We start from the raw sequence: 21,162 nt of genomic DNA, 5'->3' as shown, positions 1-21,162 counted from the left end.
GGGACAAGGGAGGGGGAAGACCCTTTGAGCTAGACCCGGCCTTGAGGTTGCCCACCCAAAAGCAGTCATCCCCGCTGTCCGGACAAAGACACGCGGTCACACGGGGGGTCGGGTCAGGGTTTTTATGGGCGCGGGGGAAGGAAGGAGCGGGTGCCCTGGTGGGCCGCAGGCTAGTCGCCCTTGGACGCGGCCTTCACCCTCATCTCGGCCAGTTTGTGGGTGAGGAAGCCCCACTTGAAGCCGGCCACGGTGTCGGCCTCCCCCGGCTCGGGGCGCTCGGCAGCCTCCTCCGCGGCCTCGTCCCCCGCTTCGGGGTCCGGCTCCGGGTTGGGTTCGGCGCCGCGCAGTATGGACGCCGCCGCCGCCTGCTGCTGCTGCCACCTGCTGGCGAACGCGTCCCAGAGCCCCGGCCCGCGCGGCTCCGCCTCCGTCGCGGTCACCGCCTGCGAGGGGGACTGCGCCGCCAGCGGGCTGCGGGAGAAGGACGAGCGTCACCGGCCCAGAGGCCCGGGGAGAGGACGAAGAGGGGGATGCGGGGCGCAGGCGCTAGGAGTGGGGCAGGCCGAGCCAGGCGGAGGTCTGGTGACCTGGGGCGCAGGGTGACTGCAGGCCAGGGGAGGAGCTCAGAGGCACAGGGAAAGGGGGCTAGGGTGGGACAGGGTCAGGGGGTGAGGTGAGGGGTCTGGGAAGAGGGAGGCGACACCGGGATTCCCCCGGGAGAGAGTTTAGCAAAGACTCGGGGAGAGCGCGCGGCCTCCGCGAAGCGCGAGGTGCCAGGTGTGGAGAGCGGCGCGGGGAGCCCGGGAGAGGGGCGGGGCCCAGCGGCGCTTGCGGCGGGGTCAGGCTCCCGGAGCGGGTGTCGGGGAAGCCAAGGTTGCGGCCCCGGGGAAAGAGGCAGGGCGGGGGCGGGGATGAGGGTCTGTGATGGAGGGAAAGGAGGACTAGGAAAATGAGGGGACGCTAGAAAAAAGCACGGGTGGAGCGACCCAAGGAAATGAGAAAGGCTTAGATCAGGGCTTAGTGGGGAGGGGCGGGGGGTGGGTGGCAGGGAGTGTGGGGGGAAGGGTAGTCAAGGATTGGTGAGGAGTCTTGAGGTGGGAGCCTCAGATCTGAGGAAGAGTCCTTGGAGCCCTGGGAGGGTCAGGCAGTGACTGCCAGGAGGGAGAAAGGAAACCTTGCGAATGGAGAGATGGGTGGGTCTGGGGGACCCCCGGGAGGAAGGAATAGGGGAGTGTCAAAGAAGGGGGGCGTTGCTGGGCTGGAGGGAAGGCCGGAATAGAGCTAGGAGAGAGGAGCTGCCTGGGGTCCCAACCCCTAACCCCTCAGCTTCAAAGCCTTTCTGATTCAGTGGTTCCTAAATTAGTGTGCCTCGGGTCCTCAGGAGCATGCTGCAAGTATAGATCCCAGCTTCAGGCCATATCCGCTGAATCAGAATCTTTGAAGGAGGGTCTGGCACAAACTCCCTAGGAGGATGAGGGTTTAGACCGGTATCGGGAATCACTGATCTGGGCCACCCTCTGTTCCAAACATCTAAAGTTTCACTTTTCTGTTCCCTGACTGTAGGGAGATGGCCTCTCCCATGTGGATGGAGAGAGAGAGCACCTAAAATACCTTCTAGCACCTCAATCCCAACAGCCCTTTAAGTCCTCCTGAGATCTAACCTAATCTCCAGATATGTTGATTTGGCCTCTTTCCTGCTGAGAGAAACTGAAACAGCCAGGGGCTGGCCCTTCCCCTCCCTCCTTGATGAGAAAGATACACAAATAGACCAGAAAGAAAGGACATGGGAGAAGGGGGACCCCAGGCCCATCCCAGCCCCCACCAACACACACATACTGGTCAGCACAGGGCTCCGGTGGCAGCAGCTTGTCCTCATCTTCTTTGTTAAACAGAGATGACACTGTCAGCCAACCTTTCACCCCAACCCCCTGAACCTGGGAGGAAGGGGCTGGGAATCAGGGAGGGGTCACAGCACCACCTCCCAGGATTCCACAGTAGCCTCTACCGGGTTCCCCCCACCCCCAGGAGTTGGGGTGAAGAAGGAAGAACTCACCCGGCGGGCCAGCTGTGACATGGGATGGCAAGCCTCTTCCGCAGGTCTTGCTGGCTCAGATTCCACTAACGCTGGGTTCCCTCGCTGGGACACAAGACCCCCTCCCTAGCATGAGAAAGGCTCCAGACGAACAGGACCTCCCTCCCCCACTGCTAGCCTGGTATGCACACCCTGGCACCCCAAATCCTCACACCTAAACACCCATCTAGTCCCTTCACACCATCCATCCATCCATATAGGTTATACCTCTACACAAAGCTCCCAATCACATACCTTACCTGTATAGTTAATCCCTGCAGACACCCTTGAGCACACATACCTGCCCTCCCACAGACATATCCACACACACCCAAAAATGTGTGGACAAGGGTATGCATGCTGATGTGGACACACACCCGTACTGCACATGCCTCCACACGGCTATACCTCTTCACCTGTACGTAGATGTACATGCTGTGAAGCACCTACATAAGGACACATACACAGTTATACCATTCATACCTGTGAACTTATACGAATGCAGACATCTGTGCCAAGGCCCACCTGCAGCACACTAAACCTCTCCATCCATCCACAGACACGAAGACAGACATGTACACACACACGCTATACAAACCTGAGACCTGCAAATGCTTTCACAGAGGGATTCAGGAAGAGACTTACACACACCCAGAAATACTTCTATCTGGTTCACACCTACACATACAACTTCATGAGGTATTTTACATGGATTCCAATCCTACTACTGACCCACAGATACTTCTACACAAGCCCCTCCTTGGACACCATGCCGTCTAGACATAAACTTATTTACAAACATACACACACACCCTTCAGAAATATTTCCCGTCCCTGTGATATCTGTTTGCAGAACTGCCACTTATCACAGCCTCTAGATGCAAGATTGTTCCCAGTTTCAGAGCTTTTTTGATCTTTAATGTTAGGATAAACATGATCCAAGTCTGGCTCTAATCTGATGCTGCGACAGTGACCTATGTGCAAGCACCACTTTTCCTATTTCCAGCACCATAGAGCTCACTCCCTCTTAAGGCAAGCCATCCCAGTTCTGCAGCCCTGCTCATTAGAAAGTTGTGTCAAGCTGCATATACCCTGTGTGGCTACTGCCCTTTGGTCCTGGAAGGATATCTTCCATGTGGTCGCCATTGAGATCTTTGGAGACAATAACCATTCTTCTGGGGGCCCCCAAATCTTCTTCCTCAGTTTTCTTAAATGCCCTGGCTTTCTGTACTATGCCATTTGTCATCTCTGAATGTGCCAACTGCTTCTGCACAAATATGTCCCACCCCAAGCCTGTCCCTTGCCCTTCATTGTACCTTTCACTCCTGCTGCCCCTCTGCCATGACCCACCCAGCAAACATGGATGGTACCCACCTCCTCTGCCAGGTCCTCCTCAGATTCCCCACTTAGGGTCTGTAACACTTTGGACTTGTAGGTTTTCCAGAATGCCTGGTTCATGGCTGCAGGGGAAACCGACCTGGCACCCAAGCTCAAGAAGGCAATTGACTCAGTGGGCACCCAGTGGGTCTGGCTCCAGGAACTTGGTGAGGCCGAGAGCCTGTCCCAGGGATCAGGTGACTTCATTAAAGATGCACCAGGCTCCCCAGCTGGCACAGTGCCCAGCAGGTGAACCTGATCCAGAGGAGTCTGGGGTGGGGGTGGGACAGAACTGGCTTCTGTGGCCTCAGCCCCTTGTCTTGACCCATATTGGCCAAGAATAATGAAGACATCTCTATGGAGTCCTCCTTCCTAGCCCTAGGGGTACTTGAATTTGATCTCTTGGAATGGCTCCAGAAAAATCTTTCAGCCACAAAGTCCATTTATAAAGTCCTTGGGCCCAAGACCCACACTGGACTGGTGCCTCTGGGACTGTAGCCATACCAGTTGTGCCTTCAGGGGGGCCTGCCCTATATCCCTACTTAGCTGTGAACTGGGTTGAGGAGGTCCCAAGGCCCCCAGTTGGCACCCTGAGCTTACATTTCACTGCTTTGTCTGGTCTGGAAACTGATTCCTGTCCCCAGGGATGCACGTGCATGTCTCCCTGTTTCCTGGCAACAGGTTCCAAAGAGCTGGAGTCCCTGAATTATTGCTGAGCTCCTCTGGTCAGCCAGGAAGGCACCAGGCTCCGATGAATGGGGAGAGGCTCTCCGGCCCTCTCCCCGCCCTGATCACACAGCCCCTAGGCTGGCTCTCTGCCTTGGCTGCTAGCCCATGCCTGGGAGTCCAGAGCTCAGAAAAGGGGGCAAAGGGGGGGAGTCCTTCCGTGAGCACCTCCTCGGGGAGAAGCTGACCCCCGGTCAGTCTGAGGGGGTGCCTGAGCACTGCGCTTCCTGAGGAGGAACACGGCTTGCTCACGGATTTGGACGCGGGCGGACGAAGGATGGAGACGCAAGGGAGTAAGGGCGAGGTGGTGAGAAGGCCTTCGTCGGGATCTGGAGGGATCTCCCGAATCCTGTGGGGGCCGGCGCACGGACTCACTCTCACTCATTAATTCATTTATTCACATCACGGACATTTTTCAGTGCCTCCGGAGATGCTCAAGGCATTTTCCCTCTTCCCACTGACCGCGGAATCCAAGATCTGGGAACCAGCAAGGGGAGACGGTGCCAGGGGATGGCGCAGAGGCAGGCTGGGCCCGGCGGGACGCGAGGGCGGGGGCCGGAAGCCCGGGGCGCGCTGCACCCGCTACCCCGCGACAGCCTCGCCCAGGCGCAGGACGCTGCCCTGGGCCCCGCCCGGCCTCCGTCACTGACGTCGACCGCCGCCCGCGGGCGCTCGGGCTGCGAAGCGCGATGACGTCATCCGGGGCGGTCCGGAGGAGCCCGCGCCGCCCCCGGGCGTCACGTGACGTCACCCAGCAATCCGGAAGCGCCCGCACGTGTGCTCCGCTGCCGGCTCTGAGCCCCCCGGGCCCGTTGTCCCTGGCCATGGGTCGCGCCCGGCGGACAGGTGCGCACCGAGCCCGCTCCCTGGCCCGCCAGATGAAGGCGAAGCGGCGGCGGCCCGACCTCGATGAGATTCACCGCGAGCTGCGGCCCCAGGTCCCCGCGCGGTCTCGGCCGGACCCAGCGTCTGAGCCCGACCCCGACCTGCCGGGGGGCGGCCTGCATCGCTGTCTGGCCTGCGCGTGAGTCCCGGCCGGGCCTGGCCCGGGGAGGAGAAGGGTAGGCGGGACGGGACGGGGGCGTGTGGTCCGGCCCGCGGGACGCGCGGGGTCTCCTCTCGTGGGACCCGTGGGTGGGCTGGCCTCCCATGCGTTCAGGCGCGCAGCCTGGCGTCGGGAAGAGCTCGGTTCAGGGAGGTAGGCGTTACCTGAGAGGCTTCAGCTCACTCTTCTCCTTACCCGCCTCCCATCGCTGCAGGAGGTACTTCATTGATTCCGCCACCCTGAAGACCCACTTCCGATCCAAAGACCACAAGAAAAGGTATGGAGTAAGGAGAGGATTGATGGGTGAGTGCTGGGCACACAGGGCTTGCATCTGGTCAGCTCCCAACTGTCATTCTTCTTTCTCCCAGGCTAAAGCAGCTGAGCGTGGAGCCCTACAGTCAGGAGGAGGCGGAAAGGGCAGCGGGTATGGGCTCTTATGTGACACCCCAGCGACTGGCAGTGCCCATGGAAGTATCCACTGAGGTCCCTGAGATGGTCACAACTCCCTGCATGACCTGAGGCTGCAAAGTGCGGGAGCTGCCCATGGACAGCACTGCAAGGGCTAGGCTGAGAGGGACTGTGCCGGCCTCTTTGGGCCCTGGGTTTGGGGAGTGGATGGCCTCTCCTGGGTACTCTCACCCCCAATAAAGGAACTGGATAGAGAAGACTTGCCTCTGACTGTAATCTCCAGGCCACTCCCCCAGACTCCTGGGCTGTGGGGTTTCTCTGTTACTCTTGTTTACAGGACCTAGGGTGTCTGTTCCCCACTTGGTCCAGCTTTTCCCTACAGCCTTGCCTTCCCTCAGGGGTCCTGGGCATCTGAGCTGGAGCCTCCAGAGGGAGCCCAAGTCAGTAAAGGAGAGAGGGAGGGTCTGGTTAATGCTGTCCTCTTCCCCATGAGAGCAGGAACTGACCCTCAGAAAAGAAGTGTGTTCCCAAGATTGCAGCCCCTGCTGAGTCACCTCCCCCAGGACCCAGGTGGGAGGCCACCTACTTTATCATCAGGCCTGTGGCGGCCGCCGCTGCCCCACCATCTTCCAGACAGCATAGCAGGAGCCACCCAGTCCAAGGACAGCCAGCAGTGTAGCCACAATCCCAGCCAGTGGACTGCGGGGCTCTGCTTTCAGCTCCCCAGCTATCTGCATCTGAAGGTACACAGAGGGTCCATCTGAGGGGTCAGTTGGAGACTTCTCGGAAGGTAGTGGGTAGGAAGGAACTGGAAGGTACAGTTGGGTGAAGAAGGTACGGATGCCACTGCTGCCCCAGGGAGATTCCACCCCAATCCCTCTCGCTTCACTGCCCATCTGGGCCCTGGCTGCTCAGGCGGCAGGAAACGTGACCGCCTGGCTTCTGGGGGTGTCAGCCCAGCGATGGTAGGGGAAAGTAGGGGGTCGGTGCCAGAAGCCATCGGTGAGAGGTACTTACCTGTAGTACACGGAAGTAGCCAGGGGTCAGGCGTCGAAATCTCATGGTGGATGCCTCTAGTCTCCCTGGCGGCCTGTGGGATGGAAGCAGGAATGAGGATAGCGGTGTTCATGATACCAAGGAGCAGAAATCCAGGCATAGAGGTTTCCGACTTCTCATGTACATGAGAGCCATGCCTCAGAGGATGCTCACCAGCGTCTGCCCTCCCAGGTCTGGCAGGGGGCGGGGCAGATGGACCTTTAAATCTGGTCCCTTCCCCCTCCTGCCCGTCCTGCCAGCCTCAGGAGCAGCTGTCAAGAGAGATCAGCATCAGGCCTGAGCAGCACCTCCCCCACTCACCACGGAGGGCAGGCTGGGTAAGCAGGAGAGGCCTTGCATGATAGCACTTGGGAGTCTTAGACCTGGACAGGTACAGGAGACCCAACCAGAGTTGGGTCCTGGCTCTATCCGTACCCCTCAGATGATTGGATATCACCAGTCAGCCCTCAGCAAAAGAGGGGCAGGGTGTCTTATTAACCCTGCCTCTCCCCGCAGACATTGGTAATCCTTTTCACTTGGTTTCTGTTAGATCAAGGGCCCCTACCTTCGGGGAGGGCATATATCGCTTCTTTTTCCAAGATGAAGTTCCCGCAGGGACTTTCCTATTCTTGGCTTGGGGACAGTAATAAAAGGAGTTTAGTATATACTGATTAAGAAAGCTGTCCACGGCATGCTAAAATACAGTAGCTGACTGTGCTAGGCAGTATTCTAAGCAGTAAATGTGTATTATTTCATTTGGTATTGACTATCTCATAAAATGAAAAAAAAAATTAAAAAGCACATTTTCAGAGTAGCATGTAAAGTATCTGCCCGTGTAGAGAATAGAAACTGGTCCCCACTCCAGAATGGAATAGAGATATAATGACCTGCTGTTAACCTTTGAATGTTTTACAATAAACGTGCAGAAGTAACTTTTATAAACTCAGACAACTATCTTTACTTTTTTAAGATTTTATTTATTCATGAGAGACAGAGAAAGAGAGAGAGAGAGGCACAGGCAGAGGGAGAAGCAGGCTCCATGCAGGGAGCCTGACATGGGACTCGATCCCGGGACCCCAGGATCACGCCCTGGGCTGAAGGCGGTGCTGAGCCACCGAGGCTGCCCAGAAAACAATCTTTTTTTTTTTTTTTTTTTTTCAGAAAACTATCTTTAAAATAGAAGCTACCATTTACTCTGTCCTTACCTCCCTAGCCCTGGCAGGTGACGGCGGCACAAAATAAAGGCAAGATCTTGAATGTTAGGCCCCTAGTCCTTTTAGGGGAGCACGTGAGCACAAGTGGTGAGTTCCTGTCCATTTCTCCCCTGCAGGATTACGTGTTTAGGGAAGGCAGGGGCTGGCTGACTCAGGGTAGGTGTTTGATGGAACTAAGATGGTGGAGACAGGTCTTTGTTTATTGGGCTTCCCCAAAGTGCCACAGGCAGGTCGTTGAAATGAGAGGCAAAAATGTGAAAGAGGGACACAGCACGGAGTAGTGATGAAGGAGCATGTGCCCCACAGGGTGTGAGGGGCATGAAGCAAAGGAGGGAACCAGAGAGGTGAGGGCTGTGTTGCACCTTTGGAGCCTACTGGTTCACCAGTGAGGGAGCAAGGCCTGCAGGGACCTGTGGAGATGTTGAAAATAGCAGTCAACAATCTGCATTCATGTTTGATGCCACATGTGAAGATGGGAAGGGGGTCAGCAGAGCTGGCCAAGTTCCAGAGAACTGGATTTATCTGCGAAATTATGGAATGATAACAACTGAAACACACACACTGTATGAGCCATCCATAGGCCAAGTACAGAATTTGGATTTGGGGCAAGATCATGACAGCCTTTGAAGGCTGGGTGTTGCTCCCCTGGTAGGGATTCCAAAGGGATAGTCAGAGGCCCAGGCTCCTCTTCACAAAATGAAAGCAATAATAACTCAGCTCTATTCCATAAGACAAATTTCAAAATACTTCAAGCAAATCTCCACAGCACTAAGGTCTAGGTGTCCCTGTTTTGGACAGGAAGAAACAGGTTCAGAGAGGTGTGGAGATTAGGTACAGTCACACAGCAAATGATACTGATACTGTTTCTGATTCCAAATTCCTGGGAGTCTCCTGGTCTGGGATAATGGTGGTGATGGTGGTGATAATGGTGACAACAATAAGCAGTATGTTTCAGACTACTGTTTTAAGAGAAAGGCTCCTAACTGGGATTTAGAATTTAGGGGGCCCATAAACTTGGATGGGAAAAATGATATGTTTTTGCTAACTTGTAATAGAAATTTACCATTTCTGGGGTGCCTGGGTGGCTCAGTTGGTTAGGCATCTGCCTTCGACTCCCGTCATGGCCTCTGGGTCCTAGGATTGAGCACTGAGGCAGGCTCCCAGCTCAGCCAGGAGTCTGTTTTTCCCTCTCCCTCTGTCTCTTCCCCTGTTGTGCTCTCTCTGTCTCTCTCAAATGAATAAATACAAATTTTTTTTAAATTACCATTTTGGGAATCCTTGGGTGGCTCTGTAGTTTAGCGCCTGCCTTTGGCCCAGGGCGTGATCCTGGAGTCCCGGGATCGAGTCCCATATCGGGCTCCCTGCATGGAGCCTGCTTCTCCCTCTGCCTGTGTCTCTGCCTCTCTGTCTCCCTCTGTGTCTCTCATGAATAAATAAATCTCTTAAAATAAATAGATAAAATTACTATTTCTTTCTACATGGATTGAAGTATGAACAGTATCTGGCTTTGTCACCTATTAAAATCACAGATATTTTTATACCAAATTATAATTATTCAAATATCTCAACATTGTATATGCTCATAATTATTTCAAAATCATGATAGTTATAAACCCATTTCAGACACTCCTGCTATGTAGCTGCCATGGATTGGGCACCTCTAGGTCTAGTAGAGGGTCAGTGACCAAATGGTGAATCTCCCTGTTCTCACACTGGTGACCCAGGCTTCTCCATTATGCTCCTGCATTCCCTATGTTTACTTGTTAACTGATAATGTGAGAGAAGATGAATAAAAGATCACACCACAGTTTAGTGTTCTTAAAGTTGAACACCATGCTGATAACATTAAAAAGGACAATTTAACTTAACAGTCTTGTTATATTTTTTAAAGATTTTATTCATGAGACACACACAGAGAGAGAAGCAGAGACACAGGCAGAGGGAGAAGCAGGCTCTCCTGAGAGAGCCCTATGTGGGACCCAATCTCTGAACTTCAGGATCATGCCCTGAGACAAAAGCAGAGCTCAACTGCTGAGCCATCCAGGCATCCCCTTGTTACTTTTTTTTTTTTTTTTTTTTGAGATTTTATTTATTCATGATAGAGAGGCAGAGACACAGGCAGAGGGAGAAACAGGCTCCATTCAGGGAGCCTGACACAGGATTCGATCCCGGGACTCCAGGATCACGCCCTGGGCCAAAGGCAGGCGCTGAACCGCTGAGCCACCCAGGGATCCCAAGATTTTATTTATTGATGAGAGACACACAGAGAGAGGCAGAGACATAGGCAGAGGGAGAAGCAGGCTCCCTGCTGGGAGCCAGATGTGTGACTGTATCCCAGGACCCCGGGATCACCTGAGCCAAAGACAGATGATCAACCACTGAGCACCCAGGTACCCAACAGTCTTGTTATCTGATGCTGATAAACACATTACTGTATCATCAATGTATGTATTTTTTTTAAGACGTTATTTTTTCTCTACACCCAACGTGGGACTCAAACTCACAACCCCAAGAGCAAGAGTTGCACACTCTACTGACTGAGCCCGCCAGGCTCCCCAATCATAAATCCGTGTTTTAAATATGTTTTGGTTATGATTCTCTTCCTTGTAATCTTCAGCATTTCTTTAATGCTTCCAAAAGCCCAATTCTGAGAAAGGGTCCATCGGTTTCACCAGACTGCCAGAAGGGTCTGTGTGTGTGCCCAAAACAGAGGGGGACTAGAAACCCCTGTTCCAAAAAGTTTTGGCGCTATTAAGACAGGTACTCGGCACAGCAGCCCATTTTGCGGAGAACCATGCACGGTGGGTAGGGTTTTGGAGCTAACAAGCTGCAAAGCTGGTTTTCGCTGCCAGGGTTCTGGCTCCTTCTGTGCTCTGACTTGTTTTGTTTTGAGGAGCCTCTTTTGAGGTCAAAGTGCAGTTTGGGGCGGGATCCCGGCCCGCTCCAAAGTCGCCAGGGTCGCAGAGCGGCGGCACCGCCCCGGGTCAGGCGGCCGGGCAGCCCGCGGGGGCGGGAGGCGGGGCGGCGGCGGGCCAATGGCAGCGGCAGCGCCTCACCTGGCCGTGCCCGTGCGCCCAGGTGTGCTGCTGGCTCCGCCCGGGGCCCGGCCCGGGGCCCTCCCCAGGCCGGACTCCGGGAGCGGAAATTCCTGCGCGGGCGGGCCCGGCGGGAGCGGCTGCGGGCGGGCGGTCCGGGCCATGGAGCCAGTAGCGACCTGGAGCCCCGGGAAGGTGGCGGCTTGGCTGAGAGGTGGGCCTGGGCAGAGTCGGGCTGGAGGGGCGCTGGCACGAGCAGACGAAACGGAAAAGGGACGTGCCAGGTCTGTCAGCGGCTTGGTCAACAAGTAGTTCGGGGCGCCTGGCCAGGCGGAGGGATCGACGAGACGCCCCGGGGGCCGGGAGCTCAGCAGGGGTCCCCCAGCGCCGCGCCAGGGGCCGCGGGGGTGCGGGCGGGGAGGCGGCGCCTGCGGGATGAAAACAGAGGGACGGGCCGGCGCCCACGGCCGCCCAAGCGCCTTCATCTTCCCTCCGCCCCAGGGCTCGGTGGGCTGGTATTAAACCCATTTATCAGAAGCGGAAACTGACGCACTGAGCCAGGAAGTGATTTGCTAGGGCTGGGCAACAGGGCCCGTCCTCCTGTCTTTTCCCTTCTCTCCACTTTGAGAGAAACAGAAGGCCCAGTCAGACCGAAGGGGTTGGCACAGCCGCATCCTGGGGCCCCGGGGGAGAGGACGTGGTGGCCAGAGTCACTGAGCCCCGAAGGCGGGGAAAGGGCCCAGACTGCAGCTGGAGAGGGGAGGGGAGTCCTGACAGCCCTCCCGGGGAGCCCGAGCGGGGAGGGGAGTGGAGCTCCCTGCTGGCAGGCTCAGGCCGAGCAGCCCTGGAAAAGCAGGGCTTCAGGGCTGGAGTCAGACTCCCAGGCTGAGTTCCAGGCCCCACCGCTCCACTTACCAGCTCTGCGACCAGAGGTCTCGGTTTCTCTGTCCGTAAGATTAGAAAGTCAACAGCCATCTCATGGAGTAGACAAAATGAGACCATCGCAGCAGGTGCCTAGCCTGCGTGGCTCAAGGTAGACTTGGGAGGAAGGCGGCGCAGCAAGGTCACCGTACTCGGCAGAGGAGCTGCCTGAGGGCTGGAGCCCTGGAGTAGCAGGTCCACCAACTCCCAGTCCAGTGTTCTTAATGTCACACGGGGAACGAGGAAGAGCTATTAATGACCGCTCACATTCCCTAATGATGGAGCCTCACTTGGGATGGAAGGAACTCCTTCAAAGAGTGAGCAAGCTACTTCATCTCTATTTGTATCCATTTTCCCACCTATAAAATGAGGATAATAATAGTCGTTACCTCCTACATTCAGTGAGCACCAAATGTGTTAATACATAGAAAACCCTTAAAATCTTGCCTAGCACATAAGCTTTCAATGGAATTTTTCCTGTCTTCGGTCTGCCTCGTCTACCTTGTGCCAGGCATGGGCTAGAGTTAAGGAGGAACAGTTTTGGATGGCCTAGAGCATGAGGGGCAGTGGGAGCTGGAGAGATCCCAACCCACCCCGGGGAGTTATGGAAAGCTTCCTGGAGGGAGTTAGATTGAAAGGGAGGGTGAAGGAGCTAGAAGAATCCAGGCAGAAGAAATAGTGCATGTGAGGACCCTGAGGCAAAAGAGCATTCCAGGAGCTCCAGGGAGTTAGGGCTCTGGATCTAGAGTATTGAGTTTGAGGGGCTGTGCCAGAGGATGAGACTGGAGAGTCAGGGGGGGCCTGATCATACAGGGCCTTGTAGATCAGGGTAGAGTCTGGTGATGATACCATGGCAGCTACTACTGTCTACCGTGGAATGTAGGGAATGGTCCAAGTGCTTCACGTGTTCCATGTCATTTAATACCCACATGATCAGAAAGTAGGTGCTTTTATTGTTGCCATTTCACAGGTGAGGAAGCTGAGGCATAGAGTGATTAATTTACTTGCTCAGTAAATTAGTCTGATCTAGTCTCATCTGTGAAATGGGCAGAACACGCCCTGGGTCCCAGGATTGTTGTTACGAGCAGATGGGAGGAAAGAGGGCTTTGTGAGAATGAAGAAGTGGCCTGAAAGCCCTGCTCTCCCTCTAGGCCTCCATGACTCCCTACAGGACTACTGCTTTGAGGAATGGGAACTGCCTGGCAAGTACCTGCTCCAGCTCTGTCCCCGAAGCCTTGAGGCTCTGACCGTGTGGCCTCTGGGCCACCAGGAGCTCATCCTGGAAGGGGTGGAACAGCTCCGGGCCCTGGTGAGTGAATGGTGGCCACACTTGTGCAGCTTCCACCCATCTGGGGGTTGCTGATGAGGGGCCGTCTACTGCCAGGAGATAACCTGCCTTTTTTTCTGGCACAGAGCTCTGGGCTACAGACAGAGAACCTTCAGAGCCTGACAGAGAGATTGCTGGAGGGGATCTATGCTTTCCAGAGCTTAGTCCAAGGTCACCTGGAGGGCTGTGTGGAGCCCCCTGCCCATGTCCTCAGTGCAGCTGTGAAACTGATACATGAGGCCCATACCCTCCTCTTCTGGCTCAACAGGTACCCGGGGCTCCTCCTAAGACCCTGGTTGGGCCAGCTGATGAGGGGGACCCTCCTCGTCCTTGGCCTCCTCTGGGACCTGGGAATGAAGAACAGAGCTTGGCTGTTCCGATGTGGAGCAGGGCAAGAAGATTATTTGGTCTGTGTTGGGGGCATCAGGGCACCTGGCTTCCCACCCACCCCCAGCTTGTAATCAGAACAGTCAACACTGCATGAAGAGTTTCTTTACTCCCTTCAACTGCTGCCGCTTATCCCATAGGTCCCGGCTCAAATGTCACCTCTCTGGGAAGCCTTCCCTGTTGTACGTTCTCAGAGCTCCCTATACTTCACAGCAGATCAAATCATATCATTATTGATGTAATCATAGGTTTAAGGTCTGTCTCCCCGGTGCCTAGAACAGGGCTTGGCATGTATTATGCACTTGACAAATAAGTCCTTTGCTAAGCTCTTTAGATTTATCAGTCCTCTCGTTTACCCCAACCAAAACCCATCAGGGCGGATATTATCTCTCCCCATGTGTCAGACAGGTAGTTGGCTCTGAGTGGTTCCATGACTTGACTGGTCATCACAGTCCCCTAATCACTGTTCCACCCTTCCCCCTGCCAGATACCTCTTCTCCCACTTAAACGACTTCTCGGCCTGCCAGAAGATTGGGGAGTTGTGCGGGGAGCTGGGCCAGGCCTTGCAGGAGGTAGGAGAACCAAAGGCCGGGCTTGGCCTGGGCCATAGAGACCAAGTCAGGCTAGAGCTTTTTATAACCTATGAATCAGCACAGGATCGGGTGTGGGGGTTGGGAAGAGGCAGGCACAGGAAGAAAGGAGGCCTGGCCACTGCGTAGGGGCAATGGGGGTGTGGGGTCTTCTAGCTGGCAGGGGTGGCTTGGGAAGTTTAACTCTCAGGAAAAAGTGGAGCCAGGGAGGGCATGTATGGTGATTTCTGGGCTTGGCGTCAGGGGATGAGACCTTGGAGCCAAAGCTCTGAGGCTGTGTAGTTCTAGAAGGAGACCAGCACGCAGGACAGAGTGGGACTATAGGGAAGCCCCCCCTGCCCTTGGGAGAAGGCAGTGCCCCTGACTCGGGGAAGGCTGACGCCCTCTCTGCTTCCAGGACACTCCAGCGGCTGAGAAGGAGAGCAAAGTCCTGAGGATTGTGAGTATGGGTTTGGTTGAGTGGGGAGTTGGGGTGGCGGTGGGACGAGGTTCAGGCTGGCCATCCTGCTCCCCCTCCCCCAGTGCAGCCACGTGGTCGGGATCTGCCACAACATCCTGAGCTGCAGCCCCCAGGAGCTGCTGGAGCAGAGGGCAGTGCTGGAGCCTGTGCAGCTGGACGACCCTTTGGTGAGCCCTGCTCTCTTGGCAGCCTTGTCTGGGCCCTGAAATATGGCTCTAGGAACCCGCGGAATCCTGTATTCTGTACAGCTCTTAAAGGCCCAGAGGGCTTTCCTGGGGTCTCATGTCGTTAAGTACTTTCTCCAATTTTGAGGGGCTTTAGCTGGTGTGGTCTCAGGTGACACATTCCAGCCCTGGGACACAGACATGGCAGGTTAGGGGACTGGGACTTTCTTGCTTTAATCTTTGACTGCTTGAGAAAACCAGAGACCCCAGCCCTGCCCCTGTCCTGCCCCAGCCCTGCTTATCCTTTCTGGAGGGCTGCTGAGAATCTCATTAGCCCACAAGCCCCACTTCCCTCTGGCCCCTATTGGAGAAGGAGGCGGGACCCAGAGAAGAGTGGCAGGCCCAACGTCACACAGCAGGTTGGGCAGTGCTGTCCTGGGGCCAACTAGCTCCCCAGTTCCACCCACCCAAGAATTCTGGTCCCCCATTACTCTCGGTGACTGCCGCCTCTGCCTCGGCAGGGCCTGGAAATCCACACCACCAGTAACTGCCTGCACTTTGTGTCCCGTGTGGGAACCCAGGTGAGAATCCCACGCCTTTCTCAGCTGCCTGCCCCAAGGCCCCCTTATTACCCTCCAGCTGAGCCCACTTCAGGCCCATGGAGAGCAAACCCTATGAGCCTACCCCACCTACCAGGTCCCTGCCAACACTCGGCTGCAAATCCTGCCTGGAGACGAGATTGTCCAGGTCAATGAGCAGGTGGTGGTGAGTGAGAAGGGGAGGGACATAGGGGGTGGGCGGCAGTGAAGGGACTACTGAATAGAAGCCAGGGCTGGTGGGTGGGGAGGGCCCCTTGTGGAGACCAGGCTTATGGGGGCTGCCATCCGGGTCAGAGTGGCCTTGGTAGAGTCAAGGTGAAGGGGCTGGTGGGGGCCTCCTGGAGGAGGAGTGGCAGGAGGCGGAGGGTGAGGGCAAGGGCTGTTGGCTTAGCTCAGAGCCTCCTGGGCAGTTCCAGCAGCCCAGCACCCCTGCCCGCCCCCTGCTCTGTCCCCCAGGTGGGCTGGCCCCATAAGAATGTGATGAGGGAGCTGCTGCGGGAGCCAGCCGGGGCCACCTTAGTGCTGAAGAAGGTCCCGGTGCCAAAGACCCCTCCACAGGTACCTGCCCCCAGCCCTGCCCCTGTCCTGCTCTCAGACCCCTGTCACCAGCTCCATCACCATTTCTGGTTGTTCCCCCAGACCTCTCCTCAACCCCTGGGCTCTCCACAGCAGACAGTCCCCTCACCCCCCTCACCGGCTCGCCCCCCACTGTCTCCCAGGTAACGGGCTCTCCCCCCCCCCCACTATCTCCCAGGTAACAGGCTCTGCCCCAGGTGGGTTTTGGTGTCAGTGCCCTGGGCTCACTCATCTCATCTCTCCTCGCTCTCCCCAGCACCCCATCTGAAGACATCTTTGCCTTTGACCTGACTTCAAACCCAAGGCCTGGACCCAGCACTGCCTGGACAGGTAGTTTCAAAGTCCCACCAGGTGGCAGATGCCCTGGGCAAGACATGTTGGATGCCTGGCTCTGACCCGCAAAGTCTGACATCCTCACCCTACTGCCTAGCCTGGGGTTGGGCTCATGGACCCTCCTCTCTCATTCCTCCTGACAGACTCTACCTCCCTCGACCTTGAGTCCCTGCCCATTCCCCCTGCATCCCCAGCCACACTCCCAGCAGGAGTAGCAGATACTCAGAAGCCCCCAGAACACCCTGACAAGGTAAGGTGAGGGCTCGGCAAGGACAAGTTGTATGGCTTCAGACCAGGACCCTTCTGTAACCCCTTATGGCCTTTTCAGAGTCCTGTTCCTGGTCGGAAGAAATCAAAAGGTAAGAGATGTACTTGACTAGGTGGGGGTCCCTTGATATGAGGTCTTCAAAGTTTTTATAGTATCTGGCAAGACCACCCCTCACATTGCACACACAGCCTCCCCTGAACAGCTGGGTGTGACAGACCTGTGCTTCCAGCCTGGGCCTCTCACCAGCTCTGTGACTTTGGGCTAATGGCTCATCCTCTGATCTTCCATTTCCTCTTCTCTAAAATGGGAAGAGTCAGCTCTACCTCAGGCAGACACCTGTGACATTTCAAGCACAGAGCACGGGTTCAGCAGTATCAGCTGGGAATGCTGGTAGGGGGGCAGGGAGCAGGTTTGGGAGTCCACGACACCGTGTCAGCCCCTAATCACCCAGGCCGTGCTGTGCTGCTGCAGGCGTGGCGACTCGACTGAGTCGCAGGCGGGTGTCCTGCCGGGAACTGGGCCAGCCAGACTGTGACGGCTGGCTCCTGCTGCGCAAGGTGCCTGGTGGCTTCATGGGCCCGCGCTGGCGCCGCTGCTGGTTTGTGCTCAAGAGACACACGCTTTACTGGTACCACCAGCCCCAGGTGAGCCCCCCACCACATACATGGGTTAGCAAGTGAATCAGAGCCATGATTTTCATCCTTACTCCACCAGTCTGCTCCCCCTGTGGTCACAGGAAGGCCACAGGCCCCCTCCCTGAGCCCTATCTATAGAATAAGATCACTCTTTGGAGAAAGATGAACTAATATGTGTGTAAGAGCAGCCTGAGAAAGGTATCACGGGCAGTGTAGAGAGAGTCACCTTTACTCTGCCCACCTTTCCTTCCTCTTCTGTTACCCTGTCTATCCTAGTGATGGGCCATTTGTTCAACTTCTTATTCAATGAATGTTCAGGTGCCTACTGTGTACCCAGCTCTGGGCTGCGTACTAGGGACAGAGGGAGGATGGGACAGTCCCTGCTACTCCAGGCTGGTAGTGGTGAGGATGAGTGCACACCCCAGGCCAGTTCAGCGAACCCATGCTATGATAAAGGAGAATCCCAGGGGTGGGTAGGAGCCCTGCAGAGGTGGACAGTCCAACCTGGAACGTCAAGAAGGCTGAGAAATCAATGCCTGGAGGTTAGTCAGATGGAAAGATGAAAAAACCAGGAAGGGAGAAGAGAGTTTGCAAAGTTCAGGGGTATGGAGCAGCTTCCTGCATCTCTAATAACACAACAAATGCATAAGCAGTCTTTTCTTCTGTGGCCGTCTTCCTGGATATCTTTGGCTCCTCTTTCCTGGCTCAAAGGCACCTCTTGGTCACACACTTTGCCCCATCCCAGATTCCTGCCCTGAGCTCTAGGCATTGGGAGATTTGTGGTTGGAAAGCCCAGGAGCTGCCCCTCCACCGCCCCACCCCCAGGAGCCTGACTGGGCCTCCAGGGTCTTGGGGCTGCAGGCTGACCCTTACCCTGTAATTCCCCCCAGGATGAGAAGGCTGAAGGTCTCATCAATGTTTCCAACTACAGTCTGGAAAGCGGTCAGGATCAGAAGAAAAAATAGTTAAGTCTTGGAGTGTGACACTGGGGGGTGGGCTGAGAAAGGGAGAAAGAAGGAGAAGTAGGGGGGAGGAGGATGCACCAGGTAGCTAGGGTTCCCAGTGCAGCCTCATGGGTTCTGGATGGGCACAGCCAGGCTGAGTGAGGCCTCTGTGCTCCCTGGCAGTGTGTTCCAGCTCACCCATGACGTGTACAAACCCTTCATTTTCGCTGCTGACACCCTGGAGGATCTGAGCATGTGAGTGCCAGCCCCCATCCCCACCCCCTTACCTCCCAGCTTCCACATGAGTGCTTGTGAGCCTGGCTTAGGAACCTGGATTCCGATCCCTGTTCTCTGATGGTGGCTGATCAAGGCACTCACTTCTCCAAGCCTCAGTTTCATCATCTATAAAATGGGTTAGTTCGAGTTCCTACCTCTCAGAGGTACTCTGAGGGTTAAGTTAGAAGATGATAACAGGTGAAAATCCCCTAGCATACAGTAGACGGAAACTCCAAGACCCATTTGCTCCTACACAGGTGGGTGCGCCATCTAATTACCTGCATTTCCAAGTACCAGTCTCCACGCCGGGCCTCCCTGCCCCGAGAAGAAGGTGGGTGTCTCACAGGGGTAGGTCTCACCAGGTCTCAGCTGAGCCTCTGTCTTTCCTGGGATGGGGGCTGGGAACTCCAATGCCCTAGCCACTCTCTGGCCTCCTAAAACCCTGTGATGCTTAGTGGGCTCCCAATTGCTCCTGTTCCCCCAGACTGCTACAGTGAGACAGAAGCAGAAGACCCTGACGATGATGCTGGGTCCCGATCAGCCTCGGTGAGTAGGAGATGAGTGTGTGTGGGGGGGTACATCCGTAGCGCTCAGAATGATACCCACTTCTCCTCCCACCCTGCCCACAGCCCTGCCCAGCCCAAGTCTGGGGTCCGCTCCATGGAGACACATCACCTGCAGCTACCCCGACGCAGGGCAGTCCACGGACATCCTTTGGCTCACCAACAGGTGTTGTGCTGGGGTTGGGAGCGGAGATGGAGGGCAGGGGGTGGGAGCAGAGATGGAGGGCAGGGGGTGGGCACATGGTCATCTGCCCCCCTCCCCCACAGACAACAGTGAAGGGGCGCTGGAAGGAATGGTGCGGGGGCTGAGGCAGGGTGGCGTGTCCCTCCTGGGCCAGCCGCAGCCCCTCACTCAGGAACAATGGCGGAGCTCTTTCATGCGGCGCAACCGAGACCCCCAGCAAAATGAGCTAGTGCACCGCGTACGAGCACTACAGAGCACACTCAAGGTCAGCTGGAGGGCACTGGGCATGGTGGAGGACAGGGCTCCGGGCTTGTGGTTCTGCTTCCTGGCCTGAGCTCTGGGCCCAGCTGTGGACCGAACCAGTTCCAGGCTCCCAGAGCCTGCCTCTCCTTGTGAGGGTTGGGGCTGGAGCGGGCCAGGTGCTGGGTTCCAAGCACTGGACCCCAGAGTGAGCCCTGAGCTCGGGCTCTGCCCCTCTCCCTAGGTGATCATGCCCCCGAGCTCCCACTCTCTTCACAGGCAAAGCTGCAGGAGCTTCAGGCTTTGGAGGAAGTGCTGGGTGACCCCGAGCTGACAGGAGAGAAGTTCCGACAGTGGAAGGAGCAGAACCAAGATCTCTACTTGGAGAGCCTGGGGGCCGGGGCAGTGGTGCAAGCTGAAGGCCCCTCCCAAGTCCTGAGCTCTGACCCCAGAGAACAGCCTTCCCACCCCCTGCCCTCTGACCCTGAGGAGCAGTCCCATCTCTGCCCCCGGACCCCAGAGAGCAACTTCCAGCCTCCTGACCTCTGACCCTGGTCAGTACTCTGGCTCCTGACCTCTGGCCTCGAAGACCACCTCAACCCCCCAGCCTCTGACACGCCCAGGACAGGGCCCCTGCCGGCTCTGTTCAAGGTCAGAAGTAGTGCTACCCCGAGATGGCCCCCTCTGCCTAAGTGTCCACCATTTCTGCTCCTCTCTCCCCTGGAGTGGGGTCAAGTGAAGTGAACTCTGTGCCATCCTCTCTCTTGCCAATGAAGTGGTGGGAAGCTGGCCTGCAAGAAATTCTCTCCCACCTCATCCTCTGACCTGTGGGGGCACAAACCCGTTCCCTGCCTAGTCTTGTATAGGTGTTCATTTTACACAAGAAACACTTTCAACAAAATAAAATCAATCATATCTAAAATGAATCCACATGTGCCTTTGCCTTCCATATTAGAACCAGGAATCTGCTCTCAGAGGGGACAAGCATGGAAAGGTATCAGGACAGGAATGGGCAGCTCGGGTGGCTCAGCGGTTTAGCCTTGCCTTCGGCCCAGGGCCTGATCCTGGAGACCCGGGATCGAGTCCCAGGTCGGGCTCCCTGCATGGAGCCTGCTTCTCCCTCTGCCTGTGTCTCTGCCTCTCTCTCTCTCTCTCTCTCTCTCTCTCTCTCTCTCTGTGTCTCTCATGAATAAATAAATAAAATATCAAAAAAAAAAGGGGGGGGGACAGGAATGCTCTTGGTAACTGGTCCGCCATGTGTGCAGACCACTGGCCTGAGCCCTATTCCTGAAGTTCTGTGCCTCTCAGGATGAGAGCTGCTGATCCATAGCCAGTGAGGGCCTCCGCTTATGCCCATCTCTTTCCCACCCTTCAGAAACCAGGGGGTACTCTCCTGCCCCCTCCCCAGGGAGGCACAGAGAAACAATAGACTGGCCTTTCTCTCGATGGAGAAACATACCTGTGTGGAAGGACAGGGTGGATGGCCCTGAGACGGGTTATGGATGGTGAAGCTGGTGGGGACAGGTACAGGTTAAGGTCTTCTGGGAGGAGGATCTCTTCTCTTCCTCCTCCCAGTCTCCCCTCCAGCTCCTGGACCCAGAGTAAGGCCATGCCCCTCTGTCTCCATCCAGGGGTGTACAAGAAACCTGACTTGTTCCCATCAGCCTCTGACCCCTGACTCCAGCCCAGCCCCTCAGTGCCCCAGGCTTCCTCCGTGGGGTACCCAGGGGAGTCAGTGGGAGGAGCTTTTCTTGAAGCTCAAGAATTCCTTGGTGGAATGTGGA

The 21,162-nt window shown here is 56.2% G+C and overlaps 4 protein-coding genes across 15 annotated transcripts; 2 read left to right on the top strand and 2 right to left on the bottom strand.

Moving 5' to 3' along the window:
- Positions 1–115: 115 nt before the first annotated feature.
- Positions 116–4,799, bottom strand: C2H1orf232 (chromosome 2 C1orf232 homolog). Its single transcript, XM_035713552.2, has 4 exons — positions 3,446–4,799; positions 2,054–2,137; positions 1,837–1,934; positions 116–471 (listed from the first exon to the last, which is right to left on the bottom strand). Exons 1-4 carry the CDS (start codon positions 3,653–3,655, stop codon positions 171–173), a joined length of 693 nt encoding a protein of 230 aa, XP_035569445.1. The 5' UTR covers positions 3,656–4,799; the 3' UTR covers positions 116–170.
- Positions 4,800–4,998: 199 nt separating this feature from the next.
- On the top strand, positions 4,999–5,884 carry ZNF593 (zinc finger protein 593). 2 transcript variants are annotated; one of them, XM_025447379.3, is made up of 3 exons: positions 4,999–5,198; positions 5,434–5,496; positions 5,588–5,884. In XM_025447379.3, exons 1-3 carry the CDS (start codon positions 4,999–5,001, stop codon positions 5,736–5,738), a joined length of 414 nt encoding a protein of 137 aa, XP_025303164.1. In that variant the 3' UTR covers positions 5,739–5,884. The 2 variants fall into 2 exon arrangements, with proteins under 2 accessions (XP_025303164.1, XP_048954617.1); XM_049098660.1 differs by having other exon boundaries at positions 5,084–5,235.
- A 37-nt stretch (positions 5,885–5,921) lies between these two features.
- ZNF593OS (ZNF593 opposite strand) lies at positions 5,922–21,160 on the bottom strand. 9 transcript variants are annotated; one of them, XR_007404449.1, is made up of 4 exons: positions 16,754–17,013; positions 13,407–13,506; positions 11,827–12,191; positions 9,936–11,339 (listed from the first exon to the last, which is right to left on the bottom strand). XR_007404449.1 is itself a non-coding variant. In XM_049098662.1 (3 exons), the coding sequence occupies exons 1-3, from the start codon at positions 20,987–20,989 to the stop codon at positions 6,221–6,223; spliced, it is 369 nt and encodes a 122-aa protein (XP_048954619.1). In that variant the 5' UTR covers positions 20,990–21,160; the 3' UTR covers positions 5,922–6,220. The 9 variants fall into 9 exon arrangements, 3 of the variants coding, with proteins under 3 accessions (XP_048954619.1, XP_048954620.1, XP_048954622.1); XR_007404444.1 differs by lacking the exon at positions 9,936–11,339 and adding an exon at positions 11,348–11,532; XR_004813805.2 differs by lacking the exon at positions 9,936–11,339 and having other exon boundaries at positions 12,054–12,191; positions 16,754–16,872; positions 16,984–17,115.
- On the top strand, positions 10,992–20,304 carry CNKSR1 (connector enhancer of kinase suppressor of Ras 1). 3 transcript variants are annotated; one of them, XM_025447371.3, is made up of 21 exons: positions 10,992–11,125; positions 12,984–13,141; positions 13,246–13,427; positions 14,034–14,118; positions 14,534–14,575; positions 14,659–14,763; positions 15,282–15,341; positions 15,457–15,525; positions 15,816–15,917; positions 15,999–16,078; positions 16,192–16,265; positions 16,412–16,518; positions 16,597–16,627; positions 17,008–17,180; positions 18,062–18,135; positions 18,299–18,370; positions 18,649–18,722; positions 18,876–18,937; positions 19,021–19,120; positions 19,222–19,403; positions 19,658–20,304. In XM_025447371.3, the coding sequence occupies exons 1-21, from the start codon at positions 11,074–11,076 to the stop codon at positions 19,925–19,927; spliced, it is 2,154 nt and encodes a 717-aa protein (XP_025303156.1). In that variant the 5' UTR covers positions 10,992–11,073; the 3' UTR covers positions 19,928–20,304. The 3 variants fall into 3 exon arrangements, with proteins under 3 accessions (XP_025303156.1, XP_025303157.1, XP_025303158.1); XM_025447372.3 differs by lacking the exon at positions 10,992–11,125 and adding an exon at positions 12,010–12,149; XM_025447373.3 differs by lacking the exons at positions 10,992–11,125; positions 12,984–13,141; positions 13,246–13,427; positions 14,034–14,118 and adding an exon at positions 14,187–14,261.
- Positions 21,161–21,162: the final 2 nt, after the last annotated feature.

Source organism: Canis lupus, chromosome 2, assembly GCF_003254725.2.
Source record: "Canis lupus dingo isolate Sandy chromosome 2, ASM325472v2, whole genome shotgun sequence".
Lineage (NCBI taxonomy): Eukaryota > Metazoa > Chordata > Mammalia > Carnivora > Canidae > Canis > Canis lupus.
This window is presented reverse-complemented; position numbering and strand designations above follow the sequence as displayed.

Excerpts from the sequence above, each read along its gene's own strand:
- C2H1orf232 (XM_035713552.2), bottom strand. The coding sequence starts at position 3,655 with ATGAAGTCACCTGATCCCTGGGACAGGCTCTCGGCCTCACCAAGTTCC. Across the intron at positions 2,138-3,445 it reads AGGAGGACCTGGCAGAGGAG|CGAGGGAACCCAGCGTTAGT; the intron begins GTGGGTACCATC and ends CTTGTGTCCCAG. Across the intron at positions 472-1,836 it reads CCGGAGCCCTGTGCTGACCA|CCCGCTGGCGGCGCAGTCCC; the intron begins GTATGTGTGTGT and ends CTTCTCCCGCAG.
- ZNF593 (XM_025447379.3), top strand. The coding sequence starts at position 4,999 with ATGGGTCGCGCCCGGCGGACAGGTGCGCACCGAGCCCGCTCCCTGGCC. Across the intron at positions 5,199-5,433 it reads CATCGCTGTCTGGCCTGCGC|GAGGTACTTCATTGATTCCG; the intron begins GTGAGTCCCGGC and ends CCATCGCTGCAG. Across the intron at positions 5,497-5,587 it reads TCCAAAGACCACAAGAAAAG|GCTAAAGCAGCTGAGCGTGG; the intron begins GTATGGAGTAAG and ends TCTTTCTCCCAG.
- ZNF593OS (XM_049098662.1), bottom strand. The coding sequence starts at position 20,989 with ATGGCCTTACTCTGGGTCCAGGAGCTGGAGGGGAGACTGGGAGGAGGA. Across the intron at positions 6,718-20,837 it reads CACCCTGTCCTTCCACACAG|GCCGCCAGGGAGACTAGAGG; the intron begins GTATGTTTCTCC and ends TCCATCCCACAG. Across the intron at positions 6,365-6,644 it reads GCTACTTCCGTGTACTACAG|ATGCAGATAGCTGGGGAGCT; the intron begins GTAAGTACCTCT and ends GTGTACCTTCAG.
- CNKSR1 (XM_025447371.3), top strand. The coding sequence starts at position 11,074 with ATGGAGCCAGTAGCGACCTGGAGCCCCGGGAAGGTGGCGGCTTGGCTG. Across the intron at positions 16,266-16,411 it reads ACCCAGCACTGCCTGGACAG|ACTCTACCTCCCTCGACCTT; the intron begins GTAGTTTCAAAG and ends TCCTCCTGACAG. Across the intron at positions 16,519-16,596 it reads CCCCAGAACACCCTGACAAG|AGTCCTGTTCCTGGTCGGAA; the intron begins GTAAGGTGAGGG and ends TGGCCTTTTCAG.